This window comes from Tiliqua scincoides, chromosome 4 (genome assembly GCF_035046505.1).
Source record: "Tiliqua scincoides isolate rTilSci1 chromosome 4, rTilSci1.hap2, whole genome shotgun sequence".
NCBI lineage: Eukaryota > Metazoa > Chordata > Lepidosauria > Squamata > Scincidae > Tiliqua > Tiliqua scincoides.
This window is the reverse complement of record NC_089824.1, coordinates 224,227,749-224,247,000: the sequence shown is the minus strand read 5'-3', so window position 1 is coordinate 224,247,000 and position 19,252 is coordinate 224,227,749. Positions and strand designations below refer to the sequence as shown.

At 54.4% G+C, this 19,252-nt stretch overlaps 1 protein-coding gene and 1 long non-coding RNA gene across 6 annotated transcripts in view; both read right to left on the bottom strand.

Moving 5' to 3' along the window:
* Positions 1 to 3,028: 3,028 nt before the first annotated feature.
* On the bottom strand, positions 3,029 to 10,632 carry LOC136649070 (uncharacterized). 2 transcript variants are annotated; one of them, XR_010794363.1, is made up of 4 exons: positions 10,148 to 10,632; positions 9,714 to 9,776; positions 6,362 to 6,647; positions 3,029 to 4,844 (listed from the first exon to the last, which is right to left on the bottom strand). It is a non-coding gene; the product is annotated as an uncharacterized lncRNA (long non-coding RNA). The 2 variants fall into 2 exon arrangements; XR_010794364.1 differs by having other exon boundaries at positions 6,362 to 6,644.
* Positions 10,633 to 13,128: 2,496 nt separating this feature from the next.
* The window catches only part of NCOA5 (nuclear receptor coactivator 5), a 29,879-nt gene continuing 23,755 nt past the window's right edge, over positions 13,129 to 19,252 (bottom strand). For 2 of the 4 annotated variants that reach the window (XM_066626336.1, XM_066626337.1), the window contains exons 2-7: positions 18,947 to 19,013; positions 16,502 to 17,013; positions 16,238 to 16,364; positions 15,768 to 15,967; positions 14,700 to 15,023; positions 13,129 to 14,504 (exon numbers count right to left, since the gene is read on the bottom strand). In XM_066626336.1, coding sequence (XP_066482433.1) covers positions 13,876 to 14,504; positions 14,700 to 15,023; positions 15,768 to 15,967; positions 16,238 to 16,364; positions 16,502 to 17,013; positions 18,947 to 18,984 — 1,830 coding nt within the window. In that variant the 5' untranslated portion in view covers positions 18,985 to 19,013 and the 3' untranslated portion in view covers positions 13,129 to 13,875. The remainder of the gene's footprint in view (positions 14,505 to 14,699; positions 15,024 to 15,767; positions 15,968 to 16,237; positions 16,365 to 16,501; positions 17,014 to 18,946; positions 19,014 to 19,252) is intronic. The other 2 variants (XM_066626338.1, XM_066626339.1) reach the window with 2 other exon arrangements.

Here is a 19,252-nt window from a genome sequence, read left to right as displayed (position 1 = left end):
CTGTATTTTTTTAGACTCCTGTCTGCACAAAATGCAATAAAATGACTTTATTACACCCTTCACTTGCTGGCCATGGCAACATTTGTCCTCCCCGAGAGAACAGCACCCACAAAGGAGGGCGGTTGGCTGATCTCTTGGCCCCAGGAAGTTGGCACAGGGTGAGCAGCCCACTGCTCCAGAGGAGGCTCGCTGTCTTGGACCCAGGAGGGGCCCACTTTTGCTGGGCGTGGCTGTGTTGGCCTCTTATTTATTTCCATTTAGTTGAGAGATTTCTATCCCGCCTTCGAAGCAGATACCCAGGGTGGCTTACAAAGCTCCACAGTGGAGTACAAATGAGTCTGTGCAATGCTTGTTCTGTGGGCGGCTCGTGGAACCCTCCTCTTCCAGATGGGGTCCTTCACATCTGGCATCCGGGTCTGCCTTCCCAGTGTCCGGCAGGAGCAGCTGCAGGTCGGCCAAGCTGTCGACACTCACAGCAGCTTTATCAGCTTTCGGTCTCGTATCTAAAATTCCGTCGGGACCACTTGTGCTTCGCATCTTCAGAGCCTCCCACTCAAGCACCAGACCGTGCCGGCTGCCTCTTCTTTCTTGGTACCACTGCCCAAGAGCTGGTGCTCCAGCCCAGATTCCAGGAAGAGTTTGCTTTGCAGCTAACAGACCCGTTTACCTTAAGCAAGGGGGGTTTGCCCAACTCTTCCTTCCAAGGGAGGGGGAGGAGGAAAGTGGGGAAGAACCCAGGCTGGCCGTGGTGTGCCAATCCTGGAGGTGGCTCTTCATGACAACTGGCATTTCAGTCCATCAGAGAGCCACACACCCTCCCCATCCCTCCTGGGTTTCTGTGCCACCCTTTGACCTGACGCCCACTCAAATGGCCCCACCTTCCCTGCTCGCAATTGCAATTTGTGCAGTGCCGTTTAAGAGGTGCTGAAGGAGCTCTTCTTCTTCCTCCCTTACTGGACCAAAGGTGGCTCACAACAAAAGTGAAAAACTTTTGACAAGAGTATACTAAACAAAAATTTAAGCAAGACAACACAACAAAACCTGGTGTGCTATCTAGTGTGTTATCTGGTTGTTAGCTGGTGTGCTCCCTGGGGCATTTGCTGGGCCGCTGTGAGATACAGGAAGCTGGACTAGATGGGCCTCTGGCCTGATCCAGCGGGGCTGTGAATCCAAACAGAAAAGGCAATGAGAGAGAAGAAAGCCATCCAGGGCAGCAGGTAACAAATCAGCTGGAATTAGAGAATACCTCCGGACACAGCCTTCCACCTCCTCGACAACAGTGGGAGGGCAGGAGCTGGCTGTGCCTCACCTGGGATGCGGGGCCACCACTGAAAAGGCCCCTTTGCATCCCCCCACCAGCCACCCCTCAGTGGCTCCCACAAGAGGACCCCCCAGAAGAACCTGGGAGGAAGAAAGGGGGTTCTTCAGGAAACTGGAGTCCACGCTGCAAAGGGCTTCAAAGGCCATAACCAGCACCTTGATCTGCAGCTGGGACTGGACTGGCAACAGAGGTGGTTGGGCAGCAGTGCCAGGGCATTATTGCCAGCCCTCAGCAATTTCAGGTGCCATGCTGGACCAGCTGAAGTGTCGGTGGAGCCTTCCAGGGTGGTCTCCTGCAGACAGCACGGCAGTCATTCAAGGCAGAGGGGACCGAGCCCTGCGGACAATCGGAGTCAGGTCTGTGGGAGGCAGGCTTGCCGTCCCTGAGTCAGCAGATCGGGAGCACCTCGGTCTTGCCTGGTTTTAACGTGAACAGTGGTGTGTGCTGAAGCACAGAACAAGCCAAGAGACACCCTCTGGGTGAGAGTGAACACTGGCTGGCCCAGCCCCCAGGCTAGCAGGCAGCCCTCCTTGCTGCTGGGGTGGCTTGGCCTCTCTGATGGGGACCTGGGGGCAGGCAGCTCAGACCACTGCTAAGTGTGCTAGTTTCAGCCCAGTAGCTGCGCTCACCACTGAGACGGCCTTTTTTGACTGCTGGTGCAGCACAAGGCACAGCTGGCGGAGTCCACTTGACCCACAATCTTGCAGGTCGCTGCTGCCCATGCAGAATTCCTCAGGCTGTGCCTGTGGGGTTGTCCCATAACCAGCAGCTGCCTGGCAACCCTGCCTTGAGGGACACAGCCAGCCACCTTCTGCCGAGGCAGCCCCTGGCGCCACCTTTGCTGTACTGCTTACGCTTCCCGGGACTCCCCAACAGGGTGCTGCTGCCAGGGACCGAGCCAAACAGGGATGGTGCTGCCCCTCCCTGCTGAGGCCCTCCCCTACAGAGAGGAGAGACAGGACGGCATCGCGGTCTGGGAGCTGGACTTAGACCTGCAAGACGCTCAAATCCCCACTCCACCATGAAGCTTCCTGGGTGACCTTGGGCCAGTCTCAGCCGCCCCTACCTCACAGGGTTGTTGTGAGGACAAAAATCAGGTCAAGAACCGTGTACACCTCTCTGAGCTCCTTGGAGGAAGAGCGGCATAGAAATATGAAAAATAATAAGTGACCCCCCCCCGAAAGGGGCCTATGCACACGGTGGGCATGCTTCCAGGCACCTGGCTGGCCCTTCACGAGGAAGCCCTGCAACAGGCAGCTGCTCTCAGCCGCTTTAGAGGCAGTAGGGAGATCGGGGCTGGCTGAATCCGAAGTACTGGTGGAACTGGGAGCGCCAGCCTGCCATCAGGAGACACACCATTGCACTGTGGGAGCTGTGCAGGCAGTGGGCATGGCCAAGCAGGCATTTCACCAGCTTGCGCTGGTCCTCTAGCTCAGGCATGTCCAACTTTGAACAGGTCCTGATCTACTTTTTCTGGCCAAAAGTGCCGGTGATCTACCACCATGAAAATTAAGTTTCAAATTAGTTTCAAATTAAATTTTAACCCAATAAAGTTGGAGGATCCCCCCTCCATTTTTAATGAACCTTCTGTCATTTACTTGGATGTGATCAGCTGTTAAGCAAAAACAAAACAGAGAGACGAAGATCCAGTAAGAACTGCGAGGGGAAATGGAAAGTACATTTTTTCTTAAAGTTTTATTGAGTAATAACTGCCTTAATAACTTTCTTTAACTTTTATTGAGTAATTTGTGCTAAATTTAGGTCGAGTATTGATGCAGGCTGATCTTGCACAATCTTTAATATTTCGCTCTTGTTCATTAGTGAGATGTCTGAGCCTGCATTTCATCCACCAGCTTTTTGAAGTTGGGTGAATATTTCGTGAGGGCCAGTCTCAGGGAATCCTGGAGATGTTCATCTGTCATGTTAGAACATTGTGTACTCTTTGTCATTTTCCGATGGGAAAACACAGATTCACACAAATAAGGTGAACCGAAACAGGAGTGTACAACTTCACTGCATCTTCTCAAGTTGGGAAATTTGTCTCTAGGCACTAGCTTCCAAAACGATTCTTGCTCAGCACGGGTCTTGAGAAAAATGTCATTTTTAAGGGCTAATATTTCGTTTTCAAGAGATGGCTTGTTCAATGAGTAATTTTTACTGATAGCAGCTACAGTTTCGTTAATGTCCACATCTACTTTGAATGGGTATGACAAGTACTTCACAACTGTTCCAATTTTTTGGAAGCCACAGAATCTATTTTTGAATTCCTAGGTAACAGAACAGATTTCTGTCACATACTTCTCGTTCTGAAAAACAAAATTTAGATATTGTCCCAGATGGCCCTGCATATTAGGAAAATGATCAAAAGTGTTGTTTGCAAGGTCAGTCATCATTAGCTTAAATTTGCTCTTGTAGGATGAAACTGTACTCATCATCTCGCCAATGCATTTGTTTTTACCTTGTAGTTCATGGTTCATATCACTTAGTTCACCTGTAAAGTCAGCGAGAAATGCCCGATCACATAACCACTTCTCATCTTCCGACTCTGCTTGGTCATCTCCCCTCTCCTTCAAAAAACTTCTTATTTCATTCAGCAAATCACGAAACCTTTGCAGAAATTTGTGCCTACTTAGCCATCTTACATCTGTGTGCAAAATGATTTCTGCTGCCCCTTAATCAAGAGTAAGATTGAAAAGCCGTCTTTGAAGTGATCTTCCACAAACTGAATTTACAATTTTGAAAGTGATGTCCATGATAGTCTTTGTATTGAGTCTCTTGCTTGCCAAAACTTGCTGGTGAATGATGCAGTGGTAAGAAAGGAAATCTGGGAAGCCCTCATGCTGTCTACAGAGGGCTATGAAACCGTTAACCTCACCTGTCATGGCTCTTGCTCCATCAGTAGTGATGGAAACAAGTCTATGCAATGGAAGATTACACTTTGTCACAAAAGAATGGAAAGAACTGAATATTTCCTGACCAGTAGTTCTCCCTTTTAAAGAAATCATTCCAAGTAGTTCTTCTTTAACACTGAAGTCTTCAAAAACCATCCAGATAAAGACTAGTAACTGGGCTATTATGTCTGTAGATTCATCCAGTTGGAGTTAGAAAGCAACACAATTTGAAACACCCTCCAACAATTGTTCAGTTGTGTCTCCACACATCTTTTCTATTTGCCACACGACGGTGTTTCTTGACAATTGTACATCTTGAATAGCAGCTATGATCTTTCTTATTTAGACAACAACACTTGTCTTTCACCACGATGAAGAAGTAGTCCATTTCCCATTCATCAGGAAAGTGATAGGTTTTGCTCTTCTTTGGAACACTCATCTTCGTTATACTGGGGTGGCTGGATGTAAGAAGGCCAAATCTGCTAAGTTGGTATAAACACTGGCTGAATCTGGTCCAAAACTGTCACTGTCCCAAAGTATTAAAGATCAACAGGAACGGAAGACCTCCGGGTGATGTGCAGTGACTCCAGTCACTCTGGGTGGCTGGAGATGCCAAAACCACACATGTAGTTCTAAAAGTAAAAATAAGAACTCATCATACTGGCACCAACAATCAAATACCATCAAACAATCATCAAAAAAATTCAAACACCTGTCCAGCAAACCAGATAAAATCAAATACCGCCAAACAAGTTCAAATACCACCACATGCGATTTAATAAATTCTGCACACAGTGTAGAATCAGTGCAAAGGCAAGGTGAAATAAAATTGCATTGTAGAATCAACGCAAAGTTAGGCAAAATAAAATGGTTTGAATCAATTCGAAGGCAAGGCATAGGCAAGTTAGAACAAAATTGGAAAAGCCTGCCAAAATCACCAAATTCTTGACACTTTGTTGTGTCTGCCCAAAAATGTTTAATGAAAGCGAACTATAAAGCGACCAACGACCAGCACACGACACAACTAATATGGTAGGTGTATTCAGTTAAAGCCCAGGCGAATGGATATCGCCCGGTATATAACACACTTCTAAGGGGTGTTGGGGTGGGGGCAGGAATGGGTGATTCTGAGAGGCAGGATACCAGGTATGACGCCGGGCCTGTGGCGTCTCGTCACGGGGCGTGGGCGGCAGTGCCCCCCTGGGGTACCCACAAACTATTGGCACAAAAACCGCGCCCAATACACCCGCAGGCAAGATTGCTGCAGGCAGGGGAAAAAGACAGGCAAAGGATCAGCAGCGGCAGCAAGCCCTCGGCAGACGACCTGCCGGCACGAGCTCTCTCCTAGCGACAGGGCGAGCTGCTAGAGAGATGGAGCCAAGTGGGGCTGGCGATCTACCTCTGACCCCTCTGCGATCTACAGGTAGATCGCGATCTACCTGTTGGACATGCCTGCTCTAGCCGGATGACGGGGCGTCTGGGATTGACAGTCATTCCACCCCAACGCCTGGTCCAGGAACAGGACTGCAGCCTCTGGCCAGAGGGATCCAGAAAGCCATGCACTGGCACTGGCTCTGCTGAAGGTGGCCAGTGCTCCTTCCCTGGAAAGACCTGTGCCCACACATCTCCCCTCGCTGCTGTTGGAGCTCATCTGCATTTGTCACTTGGAGGCTCTCATGGTGTTCACAGACACCAGGGTGCCATCACTCCGGAACTTTGCAGTGATTTGGGGTTTTGTTTTTATAATCAGCCACCCCATGCCTTGTGAACAGCATCTCCCCTCGTGCTCCATTATAGCCTCTTCCCCCTGCAAGCACTGCCCAGCGCCTGACACTGGCCTGAGAGAGAACTGTCAGAAAACTGCAGTCCCCATTCACGAAGAACCAGTCCTTCTCCTGGCCTTGGAATTGAGGGTACAACATTCAGGACTGGGGTGTCCTGTGCACACACCACCCATGGGAAGGCGGGAGGCTGCCTTCTCCCAGTGTCACAGTCCACTCTAGCTCCATGTTGGCCACAACACCCACTGACAGCAGCTCTCCAGGGTCCTTCGCGGCCTGGAGCTGCAGGTGCTGTGGGGGGGGGGGGAGATGGCACTTGCTGGGACCCACTGCATGCAACGCTCTGCCGCGGAGCTCCACCCACCCACCTTTTCTGCAGTCCAGGAGTTTCCTGCTGGAGCTCCTTCACCACCACAGAAGAACGGTTGGTCTGCTTCAGGTGCTGTTTCCTTGGTCCTTTTCCAAGCTTTCCCAGGACAGGGCAGGGTGGGGTCCAGGGGGCCAAAGTGGCTCTTTCCCCACCACCTTCCCTGAGTGGCTCTCCTCACACCCCCAGCGCCCCTCCTGCCTGCCTGGCCAGTTTCCGGCCTCCTTTTCTTTGAAAATGGTATCCTCAGTGCTCTCTTCGCCACGTGTTCTTCAAAACACCTCCTGCTGACGAAACAGACAGTAGAAATTTCTTGCCTGAGAATTCCAGTTCTGGGAAAGGAAGTCTGGCATTCCTACTGCTGGGACGCCCCTCCTCCTGGGAGGCAGCACCGGGACCCTGAGTGATGGATACTCCTCCCACGTGGGGGGGGGCACCCCTCTGATCCCCAGTCTGGACTTGACAAGCAGAAAAGAGGAGACCTGAATGCCCCCCGTGCCTCGGCCGTGGCCTGTCCCTAATTGTACGGTGTGTCCACTGCAAGGCCTGATCTGGTAGGGAACCTAACCAAACTGCAGATGAAATAATGACAGAGAAAACCAACAACTACAACTTTGTGATTTAACTGTGAACCACTTCCCGCCCCGGGCGGGGGGGGGGGAGGGGACACGACGACACTGAGGAAGCTGGAGAAGCGGCGGGCGGAATGCCATCCTTCCTTTCCCAGAACCGGAATTCTCAGGTAAGAAATTCCTACTTTCTCTGGGAAGGAAGGCTGGCATTCCTACTGCTGGGATATACCAGAGCCAACCAGGAAGCGTGGGCCAGCGAGGGCTAACTCACTGCTTCACCACCTTACGCCCCATGGCGACATCCAATGAAGCGGCTGAGGTTATCCGGTAGGGTTTGGTGAAAGTGTGGATCAAGGACCACATCGCCGCCCTGCTGATTTCGAGAAGGGAAGTGTACCCGTCGAAGGCCGCCGTAGTGGCAGCGCTCCTGAGGGAGTGGGACGTGATGCCCTCTGGGGGAACTCCCCCCCCAGCCTGGTATGCCATTTGAATACATGCTCTCAGCCAGCATGCTAGGGAGCTAGTTGAGGCTTTGTGTCCCAGGTTGGAGCCCTTGTAGGTTACGAACAGGGCACCCAGCTTTTTGAACCCCTTGGTGCACTTGGTGTAGTAACGCAGAGCTCTGCGCACGTCCAGTGTATGCCATGCTTTCTCTCTAGGGTGGACTGGTTTGGGGCAGAAGGATGGGAGAGTGAGCTCCTGTGCCCTGTAGAACAAGGACTTAGCCTTTGGAACCAGACAGAAGACCACCTGGTCTTTGTGGAAAATAAAGAGCTTGGGGTTGATGGAGAGTGTCCCAAGCTCTGAGACCCTCCTAGCTGAGGTGAAGTTCCCTGGTGGGGACCGAGTCCAGCGGCTCAAAGGGCGCCTGAGTAAGAGCCTCAAGGACCTTGTTCAGATCCCAAATAGGGAATCTGTGAACCGTCGAGGGTTCAGTAGAGCTACCTCAGGAACCTGCGGACATGAGGGTGGGACGATAGGGATTCTCCTGAACCCATTCCCAAGATGCTGCTTAGGGCTGCCACCTGTCTCTGTAGAGTGTTGGTGGACAGCCCCTTGTCCAGACGCTCCTGGAGGAAGGCCAAATGTCTTTCACTGTGGCTCTGACCGCTCTGACCCCCCTGGCCTTTGCCCAACTGGTAAAGGTGCGCCAAGTGGACTGATACACCTTCTTAGTGGAGCACCTCCTTGAGGCCAACATGATAACCATGACCTTGTCAGAGTACCCCAACTTGGCTAATCACAAACATCTGGGTCACCCTGGGGCGATCAGCATGATCTCCGCCTGAAGATGCTTGACTCTGTTGATGAGACGCTGTAGTAGGGGTACTGGAGGAAAAGCATACAGTAGGCCCTTCGACCAGGGACTGCACAGAGCGTCTATGGCCTCCGCTCCCTCTTGAAGGCCCCTCAAGAAGAACCTTGGACCTGCACGTTCTCTCTTGTGGCGAAGAGGTCCACGGGCGGGTTTAGTTGCCACTCCGTCGCCAGTATTTGGCGCCTGCTCATCCAGACCGCTGTGGAGTTGTCTACCCCGCCTACGTGCTCCGCCCGTTTGGCTCCGAGGTGGGCTTCGGTTCAAGTGATGATGGCTGCCGCCTCTTTGTGTAGAGCTGTGGATCGCAGGTCTCCTTGCTTGTTTACGTAGGCCTTGGCGGTCACGTTGTCCCTTTTTACAAATGAGAGCCCTGGATCAAATGAGAGAACTTGTCCCGTGCCAGACGGATGGCTCTGAACTCCGGCAGATTGATGTGACTGAGGGACTCCTCCCTGGTCCAGGTTCCTTGGGCCACTACACCGTTCGTGTGGGCTCCCCAGCCCAAGAGGCTGGCGTCCGTGGTCATCACTGTCCATCCCGGATTGGAGAAGGGGAGCCTGAACTTAAGAACATAAGAACATAAGAACAGTCCAGTGGGGCTCTTCCTATGTCCTTATGTTCAGCTGACAAGTTTGGGCACCAGGATGCAGGTCTCTTGTTGTCTTGCGTGCCCCCTGGGGCATTTGGTGGGCCACTGTGAGATACAGGAAGCTGGACTAGATGGCCTTTGGCCTGATCCAGTGGGGCTGTTCTTATGTTCTTAACTACAATTCCCAGGAGGCCTTGCAGGTCTCTTGTTATCTGGTGTGCTCCCTGGGGCATTTGGTGGGCCACTGTGAGATACAGGAAGCTGGACTAGATGGCCTTTGGCCTGATCCAGTGGGGCTGTTCTTATGTTCTTAACTACAATTCCCAGGAGGCCTTGCAGGTCTCTTGTTGTCTGGTGTGCTCCCTGGGGCATTTGGTGGGCCGCTGTGAGATACAGGAAGCTGGACTAGATGGGCCTATGGCCTGCTCCAGTGGGGCTGTTCTTATGTTCTTAACTACAATTCCCAGGAGGCCTTGCAGGTCTCTTGTTGTCTGGTGTGCTCCCTGGGGCATTTGGTGGGCTGCTGTGAGATACAGGAAGCTGGACTAGATGGGCCTATGGCCTGATCCAGTGGGGCTGCTCTTATGTTCTAAACTACAATTCCCAGGAGGCCTTGCAGGTCTCTTGTTGTCTGGTGTGCTCCCTGGGGCATTTGGTGGGCCGCTGTGAGATACAGGAAGCTGGACTAGATGGGCCTATGGCCTGATCCAGTGGGGCTGCTCTTATGTTCTTAACTACAATTCCCAGAATGCCTTGCAGGTCTCTTGTTATCTGGTGTGCTCCCTGGGGCATTTGGTGGGCCGCTGTGAGATACAGGAAGCTGGACTAGGTGGGCCCCAGGCCTGCTCCAGTGGGGCTCTTCTTATGTTCTTACCTTGGGGCTGCTGGCCCTGCCGCTGCTGGCTCCCGTCCTCCATGGGGACCTCGAGTTGCAAGGCTGAAATATTAGGGGTAAATGGGTCAGCCTAGCCTGTCCTCGAGTGACCCACCTCCCATTCCCCAATTCCTCCCCCCTTTCTCCAGGGTGTCTGCCTGCCTGGCAGGTCTGGCCACAGGGGGGCTGTGCCCGGGGGAAGGGGCTAGGAGGGACCTATCCCAATGCCCCTCCTTTGATCTTGCCCCCCCCACTGGAGGCGGCTGCAGTGGTGCGCAGTGGAGGCACATGCCCGCCTGTGGAGGGGGGGAAAGGAGCGCTGTACCCGGGTCCCCTTTCCTCGCGTTTGACCCATTTTGGGGGGAAGGGCGCGCCTGCCTGCCAATGGCTCCCTCCCCCTCCACGCCCGCCCACTGCTGAGGAAAGGGGCTTACCTGATCTGCTGCGGGTGCTGGTCGGCTGCAGGGGGGCGTTCCTCTTCACAGCCGCCTCTGCTCCACTGCCGCTATGGGGGGAGCAGGGGGGCTGCTAGACGGAGCCTCCAGCGGGGCGCAGCGTTGCTGGAGCCCCAGTTCGCTCCTCCTCCCACTCTCCCTGGATGGCGCGGGAGAGGGCGAGCAAGATGCTGCCTCCCACTTGGTTGGCACGAGGCTCTGGCCCACGCGTGGTCGTCCCCGCGCGGGTCCGCCTGCCAGCGACCTGGGGGAGACCCGTCTGAGGGGGGGGGTCTTCTTACGGGGGGGCGAGCCACCCACGCCGAAGCTGGCTGCTGCTGCTGCTCCTTTCCCCCACTGTCGCAGGCTAGATGGGCTCTGGCTCTCGACCAGAGCCTGAGAGTGGAAGAGGTGGGGGGCGCAAGATGACGCCCCAGAAGCTATCCAAGGAAATAGGGTGAAAGTCGTGCAGGAGCAGGACTAAGGTCCGTCCTGGCTCCTGGAAGGCAGGACCAGAACTGGGGATCAGAGGGATGCCCCCCCCCCACGTGGGAGGAGTATCCATCCATCAAGGTCCGGTCCTGGCCTCCCAGGAGGAGCACCCCAGCAGCAGGAATGCCAGACTTCCTTCCCAGAGAACCATTTGCCAAATTGAGTGACTTTTGAGGTCCTGCTTCTTTTTAAAAAAAAATGCGGGGCTTTTGCCTGTTTCATGCTCTCCCCCTCCCCACATGCCTGCAACCACGGGACCCTCCTCAGGTTTTCCAAACAACTCCAACAGGTTCCTAAAAATATAATCCGTTTTAAAGATGCATCTGATAAATAAAATCTCTGCATGGAAAATGCTAGTTTGTGTCTCAACTTATTTGGATGCTGTACCTTGAATTGTATGTACGTTCAAATACTATCTTATGCCAACATGAAAATAAATTACATGGAATGAATCCTCCCTGTCTCAAGCACAGTAATCACAGAATACGAAGGAATGTTGATGGCTGGCAAAAAAACAGGAGACTTCTAAACATACAAAATGCCTCCAAATTGGAACAAGTTAAAAATTTTGATGGTAAAACAAGCACAAGATATGGGAGAAAGGAATACTAGGAGCATTTGGGGGGGGGGTGTTTATGTAGTACAAAATGTCATTTCTTTAAAATAGGAGTCTGTGGGGGAAATACTATAAGGTGATGTCAAGATAGTAAGCCAGCACAGCTCCCCCCCCCCTTTTAAAAAAAAGGTTTACAGCCCCTTTTGCTAGAAGGGTGAAAATGGACAAGGAGATGGCTGTTACATAGGGTGGAGTGGCCCCATTACAAAAAGGAACTAGAGGAAGAGAATAAAGTATCTTTGGTTACATGATGTATACTAGATCCTCATCATTATTAATGTATAATTAATAGCAGTGTGAAAAGAATTTTGAGTAAACCACACACAGTCCAACGCTGGCATTTGCAGATTTGACTTGCTGCAGATGCTGGGGTCCCAGTTTAAATATCTGTAAACAGAAACAAAGCGCATGAAAAATCAGGTTTCTTACCCTGGTGTGTCAAAACCGTGCAATTTCCAAGCCTCGCAGGGCTAAAAATAGCTCTTAAGATGCACTTCTGTATCTCCCACCATTGATATATACCACATTCAGCCACCAGAGGCGCTGAATGCAACGCAATGGAATGAAATCATTCCATTATGCAGCTTGGAAATGGCACTTGGAGATAGGAAACCCAAATGTTTGCATGCTTTGTTTCTATTTAAAGACACTGAAGCTGAGTTCTGGGTATCCGTGTTCTGGAACAGAAAGAACCCCTTCGGTTACTGAGGTCTGAATTGTATATAGTCAGAGCAGCCTGCGTTCTTATGAAAGACACTCTGTTATTCTTGGAGTGTTCGGTTTGTCACTTGCAATGCCAAAGTCGATAGGTTGTCAGCCCAATGCTGGCCAGGGCTTGTGTCAACAGATCTCATGGTCTGTCAGGGTGCCAAAGCCTCTCCACTGTGCTGAAGGCCATGGCTGCCAGGACAAACAGCTGGAGGCCAGGCGCAGGCCACAGAGGCCTGCTGAATCTCCTCTGTCTCCCATTGCTGCCAGCAAGTCAGCAGGAGGGGCGGATCAGGGAAAGATCATAGGAGCGCATGCCAAAATCCAATCCCCCCTTCCCAGCCTGGACCCAGCCCCCAGAAGTCTCCTCGGACTTACACCAGCCCAAGAGCTGCAGTTGAGATAAGAAGACTCACTGGAGGCCAGGTAGCCTATGGAGAGGCAAGTAAACAAGGATGTTACTTGTGCCTCCTGGGCAGTCTTGTCCTCGTCCCCCAGGGCCTTTGGGCAGTGCTGCATTGTCTGGGCTGTAGGGAGGGATTGGACCAGGCCCTGTGTTGCTGAGAGGCAACAAATAAAATCTGTTTGGTGAATCCATCCACTCTATGCCTTCTGGACAATTAACTCTTTATTACAAGGGGCTTTTTCTGTCATTGATCTGAGACATGGCACTGTTTTGAGTTATTCACCTGTTTGAGATGAACCAAGGGCCCCATCCTATCCAACATTCCAGGGCCTGCACTGCATCTTGCAGTGAGGGGACAGTCACAGAGGCCTCCTCAAGGTGAGTGTTTGTTCCCGTACCTCAGGGCTGCATTGGGGCTGCAACAACACTGAAAAGTTGGACAGGGTGGGGTCCTCACTGATGCTGTACCAATCCAAAGCACAGCCATTCATTTGAAAAGGCTCCCTGTTGTGGGCGAGCAAGAGGCTCCCTTGGGATGGCTCCTGAACCTGCTCTGCTCTGACCTGCTCTGCTCAGAGATTCTGGTTTTGACACTGGGGAGAACTGAGAGAATGGAGGGGGGCGTTTCCTGGGAAGGCTTTCCACTTTTAACACCCCCACCACTTATTTGGAAGCAGAGAAGTGGACATGGCAGGTGGGGTGACCTCTGCTCCTGCAACACTTCAAACAGCCCACAAAGAGCCACACTAGTTGGAGGCTTTTATATTTTTTATTTATATATTCCTGAATGAATATATATGCTCATTTTTTTAATTAAAAAGTAATGTCCTCTTAACAGTAGAGAGGACTCTACATGACAAAACCATTCAAGAACAAAACATCTACAGCTCCAGGAATGGGCTAAGCAAGCTGGCCCACCAGAAACATCTCTGAGCAGGCAGCTCCAAATGCAAGAAAAACCAACATTCAAGTGTGTACAAATTCCAAAGGGGGATCCGCACAAGTTAACACAGAAAGCAGCACAGAGGCACCTCTTGGTCATTCAGAGAAGTCTCGAGCTGCTCCACAGGTCCTGGAGGAGCACTGCTTGGTGGCCAAGTTCCTGGTTCCCTGACAAGAAGGCTCAAGCCCTTGGCCAGGACTCCCCACGACACACAACTCACTTCCACCCAAGTTGAAGACCCCTATTCCTTTGGCTGGTTCTTGGGGTCTCAGACCACTCTCGACCTCATTAACATCTCAAGTCAGAGCAGCCCCTCTACACTCTGGGCTCAGACACCCCCCCCCCACACACACACTGAAGACAACTTCACAGCCAGCTGAGGGCACAGAGGTGGAGCTGCTGCAGCACCAGGTCTCTGAAGGAACCCAGAACTGGCACAGCCTTCTTCGGCTGGCACATAGGGTGGAGGAGCAGAGTGCTACCTGGGTGAGGACAAATGGGAAGGGGGGCATGCGCACTCCAGAGCATTTGGGGCAGGGAGTGGGAGATGCCCTGTGCTGGCCTTAGTAATGCCGCTGGTAGGAGCCCAAGGACTGCTGGCTGGGAGGCACGGATCGGGACTGCGCCACTGTCTGGTTCACCAGGTGGGAGAGGGCAGGGCCACTCTGGATCAAAGTGTCCAGTGCCTTCTGCACACTCGGATTGTCAAAATTGATCCCAGAGGTTGGCCTTGCGGCAGCAGCACTGCTTGGGACAGGGGCCCGGTTCTGATACAGCGGCTGGGAGGACTGTGGGGCTGCTGCTCGTGGGCCAGCACCCCTGGCAGACCCTGGGTGGTTTGGAAACTGCGGACCTTGGGCTGAAGCCCTCTGCTGGGACTGGGGCAGGCCAGCTGCACCGAGCTGAGCAGAACGGCCTGAAGCGCCAGAGCCCGTGGCAAAGCCGGGGTTCTGTGAGGCTCCCCCAGCCGAACCGCTGTTCGCCACGGCAGCCGCCGCCGCAGCCACCGCCCCACTGTTGAACAGGCTGAGGATCTTGGCCTGCAGCTCCTGCTGGGAAGTGGAAGCTGCTACGGCTGAGGCGGACGACGGCAGGGCCTGGCTGCTCTGGTGGGCTTGGGAGCCTGGCAGGCCGGCTGAGCTGGTCAACGAGGACCCTGCGGATGACCCGAGGGCCTGCCTGGGAAGCGAGGCTGCAAGAGAAGAGGAGACAGGAGTAAGCCCCTTTCTGTGCCACACATCAGACCCCCACACCGATGCGTTCTCACGCTAACTGCAAACGCTCGGAACAGAGAGCCTGAATCCATCCGATGGGGGTGGGAGGAGCAGCCTTTTGGCTCAGAGCATTCTCCTTCCGCCCCAACTGGGCCAGGCCACCGAGGACTCACCGGAAAGAGAACTGGCGTTTGCTCGCAGCTGCCGCTCCTTGCGCTCTCGCAGGTAGTTGATGAGCTTGTCCATCTCTTCCGTGGTCAAGTAGCGGTTGTCTGCCAGTAGGTTCAGGAGAGCCTGGATGCCTGCGGGGTGGCCTCCCCGAGGACCCTCCTCCACAGAAGATGGGCGCTCCCGCTCCTGCAGAATCGTCTCGTCAGCCATCTTGGCAGCCTGCCTGGCGATCTCCTCCCGCTCCTTCTCCCGGATCTCTGTCTTGTAGCGCTCATAGTTCCTGGCCACCAGCACCATGGCATCCGCTTGGGGCATATTTCGGTGCTCTGGGGCAGGAGAGATTACATGAGGCCATGCAGCGCTGCCTGATCCCGACTAACAACCCCACAAGGAGCCAGGAGCCCCTTAGCAAAGCGCAGGGCAGCCCCTCCCGAGAGGTCTCGTTTCCCAGGAGCGTCTCTCCTGCAGCTGGACACCTTCCCTGCTCTTCTGAAGGGCTCCAGGCAACGGAAAGCTGCACTCATCTCTGCTGTGGTTGCCAGAGCAGTGGGAGGACCTCCCTCAGAGGGCAGAGTTACTGTGGGGCAAAACCTCAAGCAAAAACTGCCTAAGTGTGCCAGAGAAGTCACAGGGCAACACTCCCCATGCAGACCTGCCAACGAGGCCTGCAAGAGCCAAGAAAGATGCCCCCAACATGAGGTCTGCGGCCTGGGAAGGAATTCTCCAACGAATGAGAAAACCCAAACTCAGCAGCTGACATCTGCCCTTAAGTCACGCAGCGGGTTCAACGGGCAGGCGGCAGGCAGGGAGAGGCGAGGCTCTGCTTTAAAGAAGAGAAGCGAAGAGCAGCCCCAGTTGAAGCCCCTTCGCTTCCTGAGCAGGACTGCACAGACCTGCTCAGGGCCTGAAGCCTCTTTCCAAAGGGGGTCAGGAGCGACAGGCCGGGGCTGCGTGCTCTGCTCCTGCTGCCAAACAGGAGGCCAGGCAGAAACTCCCTCACCGGCCAAACCGTGTCAGGCCACTGCCAGCAGCGCTCTGAGCCGGCTCCGGCAACACTCCGGCCCTCGTACCTTGGGGGGTGCCGAACATGATGTTGACCGTGCAGGAGTGGTGAATCTGGTGCTGCTGGGTGATGACAATGGCAAAAGGAGACCCCCCTCGGCTCACGTCGTCAAGGGCCTGTTGCAAAGACATCTCTGAATTGAGGAAGATCAGGTCCACCATCATGCCCAGGTCGCGCACCTTCCGCCCCACTGACTCGGCGTACTCCCTGTGCAAAAGGAAAGCCGCACCAAGTAAGAAGTGAGTGCACGAGGAGGGCTCCCAGAGCGCAGGCTGCACAGCCAGTGGCTCTCCTGCTGCTGCGTCAGGAGAGGGGCTGACACGAGTCCCGCCTCACCCCTCTGGGTCAGGCTCGCCTAACGCTACAAGCACCACAGCCGGGGCCCAGGCCACAGACACCGGGAGGAGAGTCCTCAAGCCCAGGCTCCTCCTCCCCAGCTGCGGGTGGCCTCAGCCAGCCTCCCTCCCAGGCTCTTACTTGGTCTGCTTGTTGACCACAACCACAGAACAGTCCACAGGGCGCTCCGCATCAATGCGCCTCTTGATGTCCTCAAAGAACTGGCGATACAGCTCCTCCCGGCGCCGCTCTTCCCGCTTCATGCGCTCTGAGCAGGAGAACTCGCAGAATCAAGGCCAAGCTCCTTCCCGCCTGCTTGCCCTTCCTGGCCAAAATTCCTCCCCCCCCCCACCTCACTCCCTCCAGCCAGTCTGGACCACAGCAAAGGGTCCACCTGACACTGACCTTCAGCACTCAAGGCGGGCTTGTTCAAGTGGTCCCGGTAGCGATCCAAATACGGGTCGTCCCTTCTCCGGTAGTAGTCCTCTGCTCGCCCATAGCGGTCATAGCCCTCTTCTCGTCTACGGAGTGGACAGTTAGTGACTTCGTGTTTGGACTGCAGCAGCCCCCAAGCCTCGTCCTCAGCCGCACGCACTCCAGCAGCTTCAGTGGACACCCCGAATCCTCTCCCACTCCCTGCTGCTGCCGTTGAGAAATACCTGTAGGGAGGCTCCCGCATATCCCGGTCGCGGTCACAGAGTGGATCCCGGGGGCCTCGCACATCTTGAGGATCTCTCAGGTCTCGCATATCTCGGGGGTCCTGGAAATCCCTGGGACCACGCACATCACGCACGCGAAGGTCCCGCCCTTCTCTGGAATCTCTGCCATTTCTACTGTCCCGAGCTTCTCTGCGTGGACTGCCTCGGGGAGGAGAACGATCACGCCTGGCATCCCTCTCACCATACGCAAAGGTTTCTCTAAAAGAGAGACCAGGAAAACCCTTTAGGGAGGAGCTACCAGTGGGTTGGGCTGAACTGCTGGCTGAGGCCCCCACTCGCCTTCTACTGAAACACAACTCTCAGAACAGCCAAGAGCGAATGAGCTTTGTGTGCCTAGGTGTCCAGGTACTGAGGTGTCCAGGTGCCAGGTTCCCTTGCTGAGAATGGCTGATCTCTCCCCCAAGCTGCACCACACCTGGGGGCTACTGGGGGGAGGGGCTCCCAGGGCTGGACAGTCTTCTGTACCAAAAAGGGCCTTCTCCACATATCAGGAAGAAAACTGGCTTCAAAATCAGAGCCCTGACACACACGCTTTCTACATGCAGGGATGAGTTGTCCAGAGGTGCATTCAGTCCTTTGACCCACCCACAGCCTAAAGTGCTGCAGTCCCATCTGGTACTGACCACTTCAATCCATGTTTGCAAAGCTACTAAAGTACTCCCCCATTCCCACCAGTTTCCTATGAGAGGGGATTAGTAAGACAGGCCCCAAAATACTTTTACGCCTGTGGTGAGATCGGCCCTGCCGTCAGCACTGTTCCGAAAAGCCAGCTCACCCAGTCTCCTTTGGGAATCTATACGTAACCCATAATCCAAACCTGCCCCGGCCTCTGAAGAACCTAAGTGCTGCCACAGGAGATGGGCTGTGGACTCCACCCAAGCCACAGGAGTATGGCTCTCCCCAAGAACAGGACACTAGTTTCACGTGCACACCACCCCAGGAGTAACAACACTGAGTCTTCCAGAACATGTTCCCGGGATGACAGGCCAGGAGTCCCAGAAAGACCACCAGAATCCCACCTCGCAGCGTGCTTAGGAAGCTTCAGGGCACAGGACAGGCCCAGGGGCCTCCTGGCCTCCCACGGAGGAAGGAAGCACACTCCTTCCGACTGGAACCCCAGGACCAGGCCTGGTCCGCCCTCCGCAAGTCCGCCTGCTCAGCTCAAACTCCAGAGGGCAGCTCTGAACACCACTGAGGACTCACTTCTTGCCCTCCTGGGTCCCAGGCTCAGAGCAACACTGTGCATTTACCTGTGCACTTGAACAGCATCTCCCCAAGCCCAGCCGAGCTGCACGTTTCACTGGGGTGCCCCAGAACGGCCACAGAGTCAGGACAGGAAAGGCCAGCAGGAGGGAAACAACGCCTGCTCCCCTCCTGCAGGGGGGCTACAATTCTTGAATGGAGAAGGCGCTCGTGCCCACTGGGCCACTAGGACAGGCCACGGTGCAAGAGCTCGGGTAAGCGGCCCACTGGCGCTCTGGCCACTGGCACCCGGGGCAGAGCAATACCTTGGTGCCCGTGTGTGCTCTGCCCACAGCACTCAGGGCATTCTCATGCCCTGGCGCCCGCTTGCGCTCTGGCCACTGGCATCTGGAATGATGCCTTGGCACCCGCTTGCGCTCCAGCCACTGGCACCCCCAGCCACGGCCTAGCTCCTGTCCTAGCAGAAGTGACAGCCAGGCGTGGGGCTTGTGCATAGCTAGGTGCTCATGCCAATCCAGGCACCCATGCATGTTGGGTATAGCCCCAACAGGGCATGGCCCAGACAGCAAAGCAAGTGCCAGCAGCTGCAGTGTGAGAACCCGCATGACTGCCTGAGGGAAAGGACTTCCCTCCAGCCTCTGCCCTTCATTGCAACGACTGACGGTTGCTGCCTTCTCCTCTTGGCACGTCCCGCAGGACGCTCGAGGCTCTTCAGTGTTCCCCAGGGACACTCCAGAGGCAGGCAGCCCCCCAGCCTGGGCTGCGCTCGGGATAAGCCCAGCAGCAAACGAGGTTTGCCACCTGTGGGCAGCCGCCAGCCAGGAATGTGGAATCCTTCCAAGATTCCCTGCCACAGAGGTGTCCTGCTGGGAGCAGAGGAGGCAGCAAGGCTGCCCTGGGCCCACACTGTTGCTTCAGGGTACTTTACCTGCGCGATGGGCTGGACCTTGGGGGAGCCTTATTCATATTTCTTCTTTCCGCTGCTTTATTAATATCTGAAAAGAATAATCAACCCGTCTGTTCAATGCTACGAAACAAAGAAAAGAGCATCAACACATTGACAAGAAAGAGCATCAAAGTACAAAGACCACCACAGAGGGTCAGGAAAGGCACTCTGGAAGACCACTTTTATTGTATCAGCGAGATCGGACCACGCCGCCGTTGAAGAAGTCCTCCACGTCCAAGTCCAGGGTGCAGGCAGTCAGCTGAAGCCCAGGCTCACCCAGGCACCAGG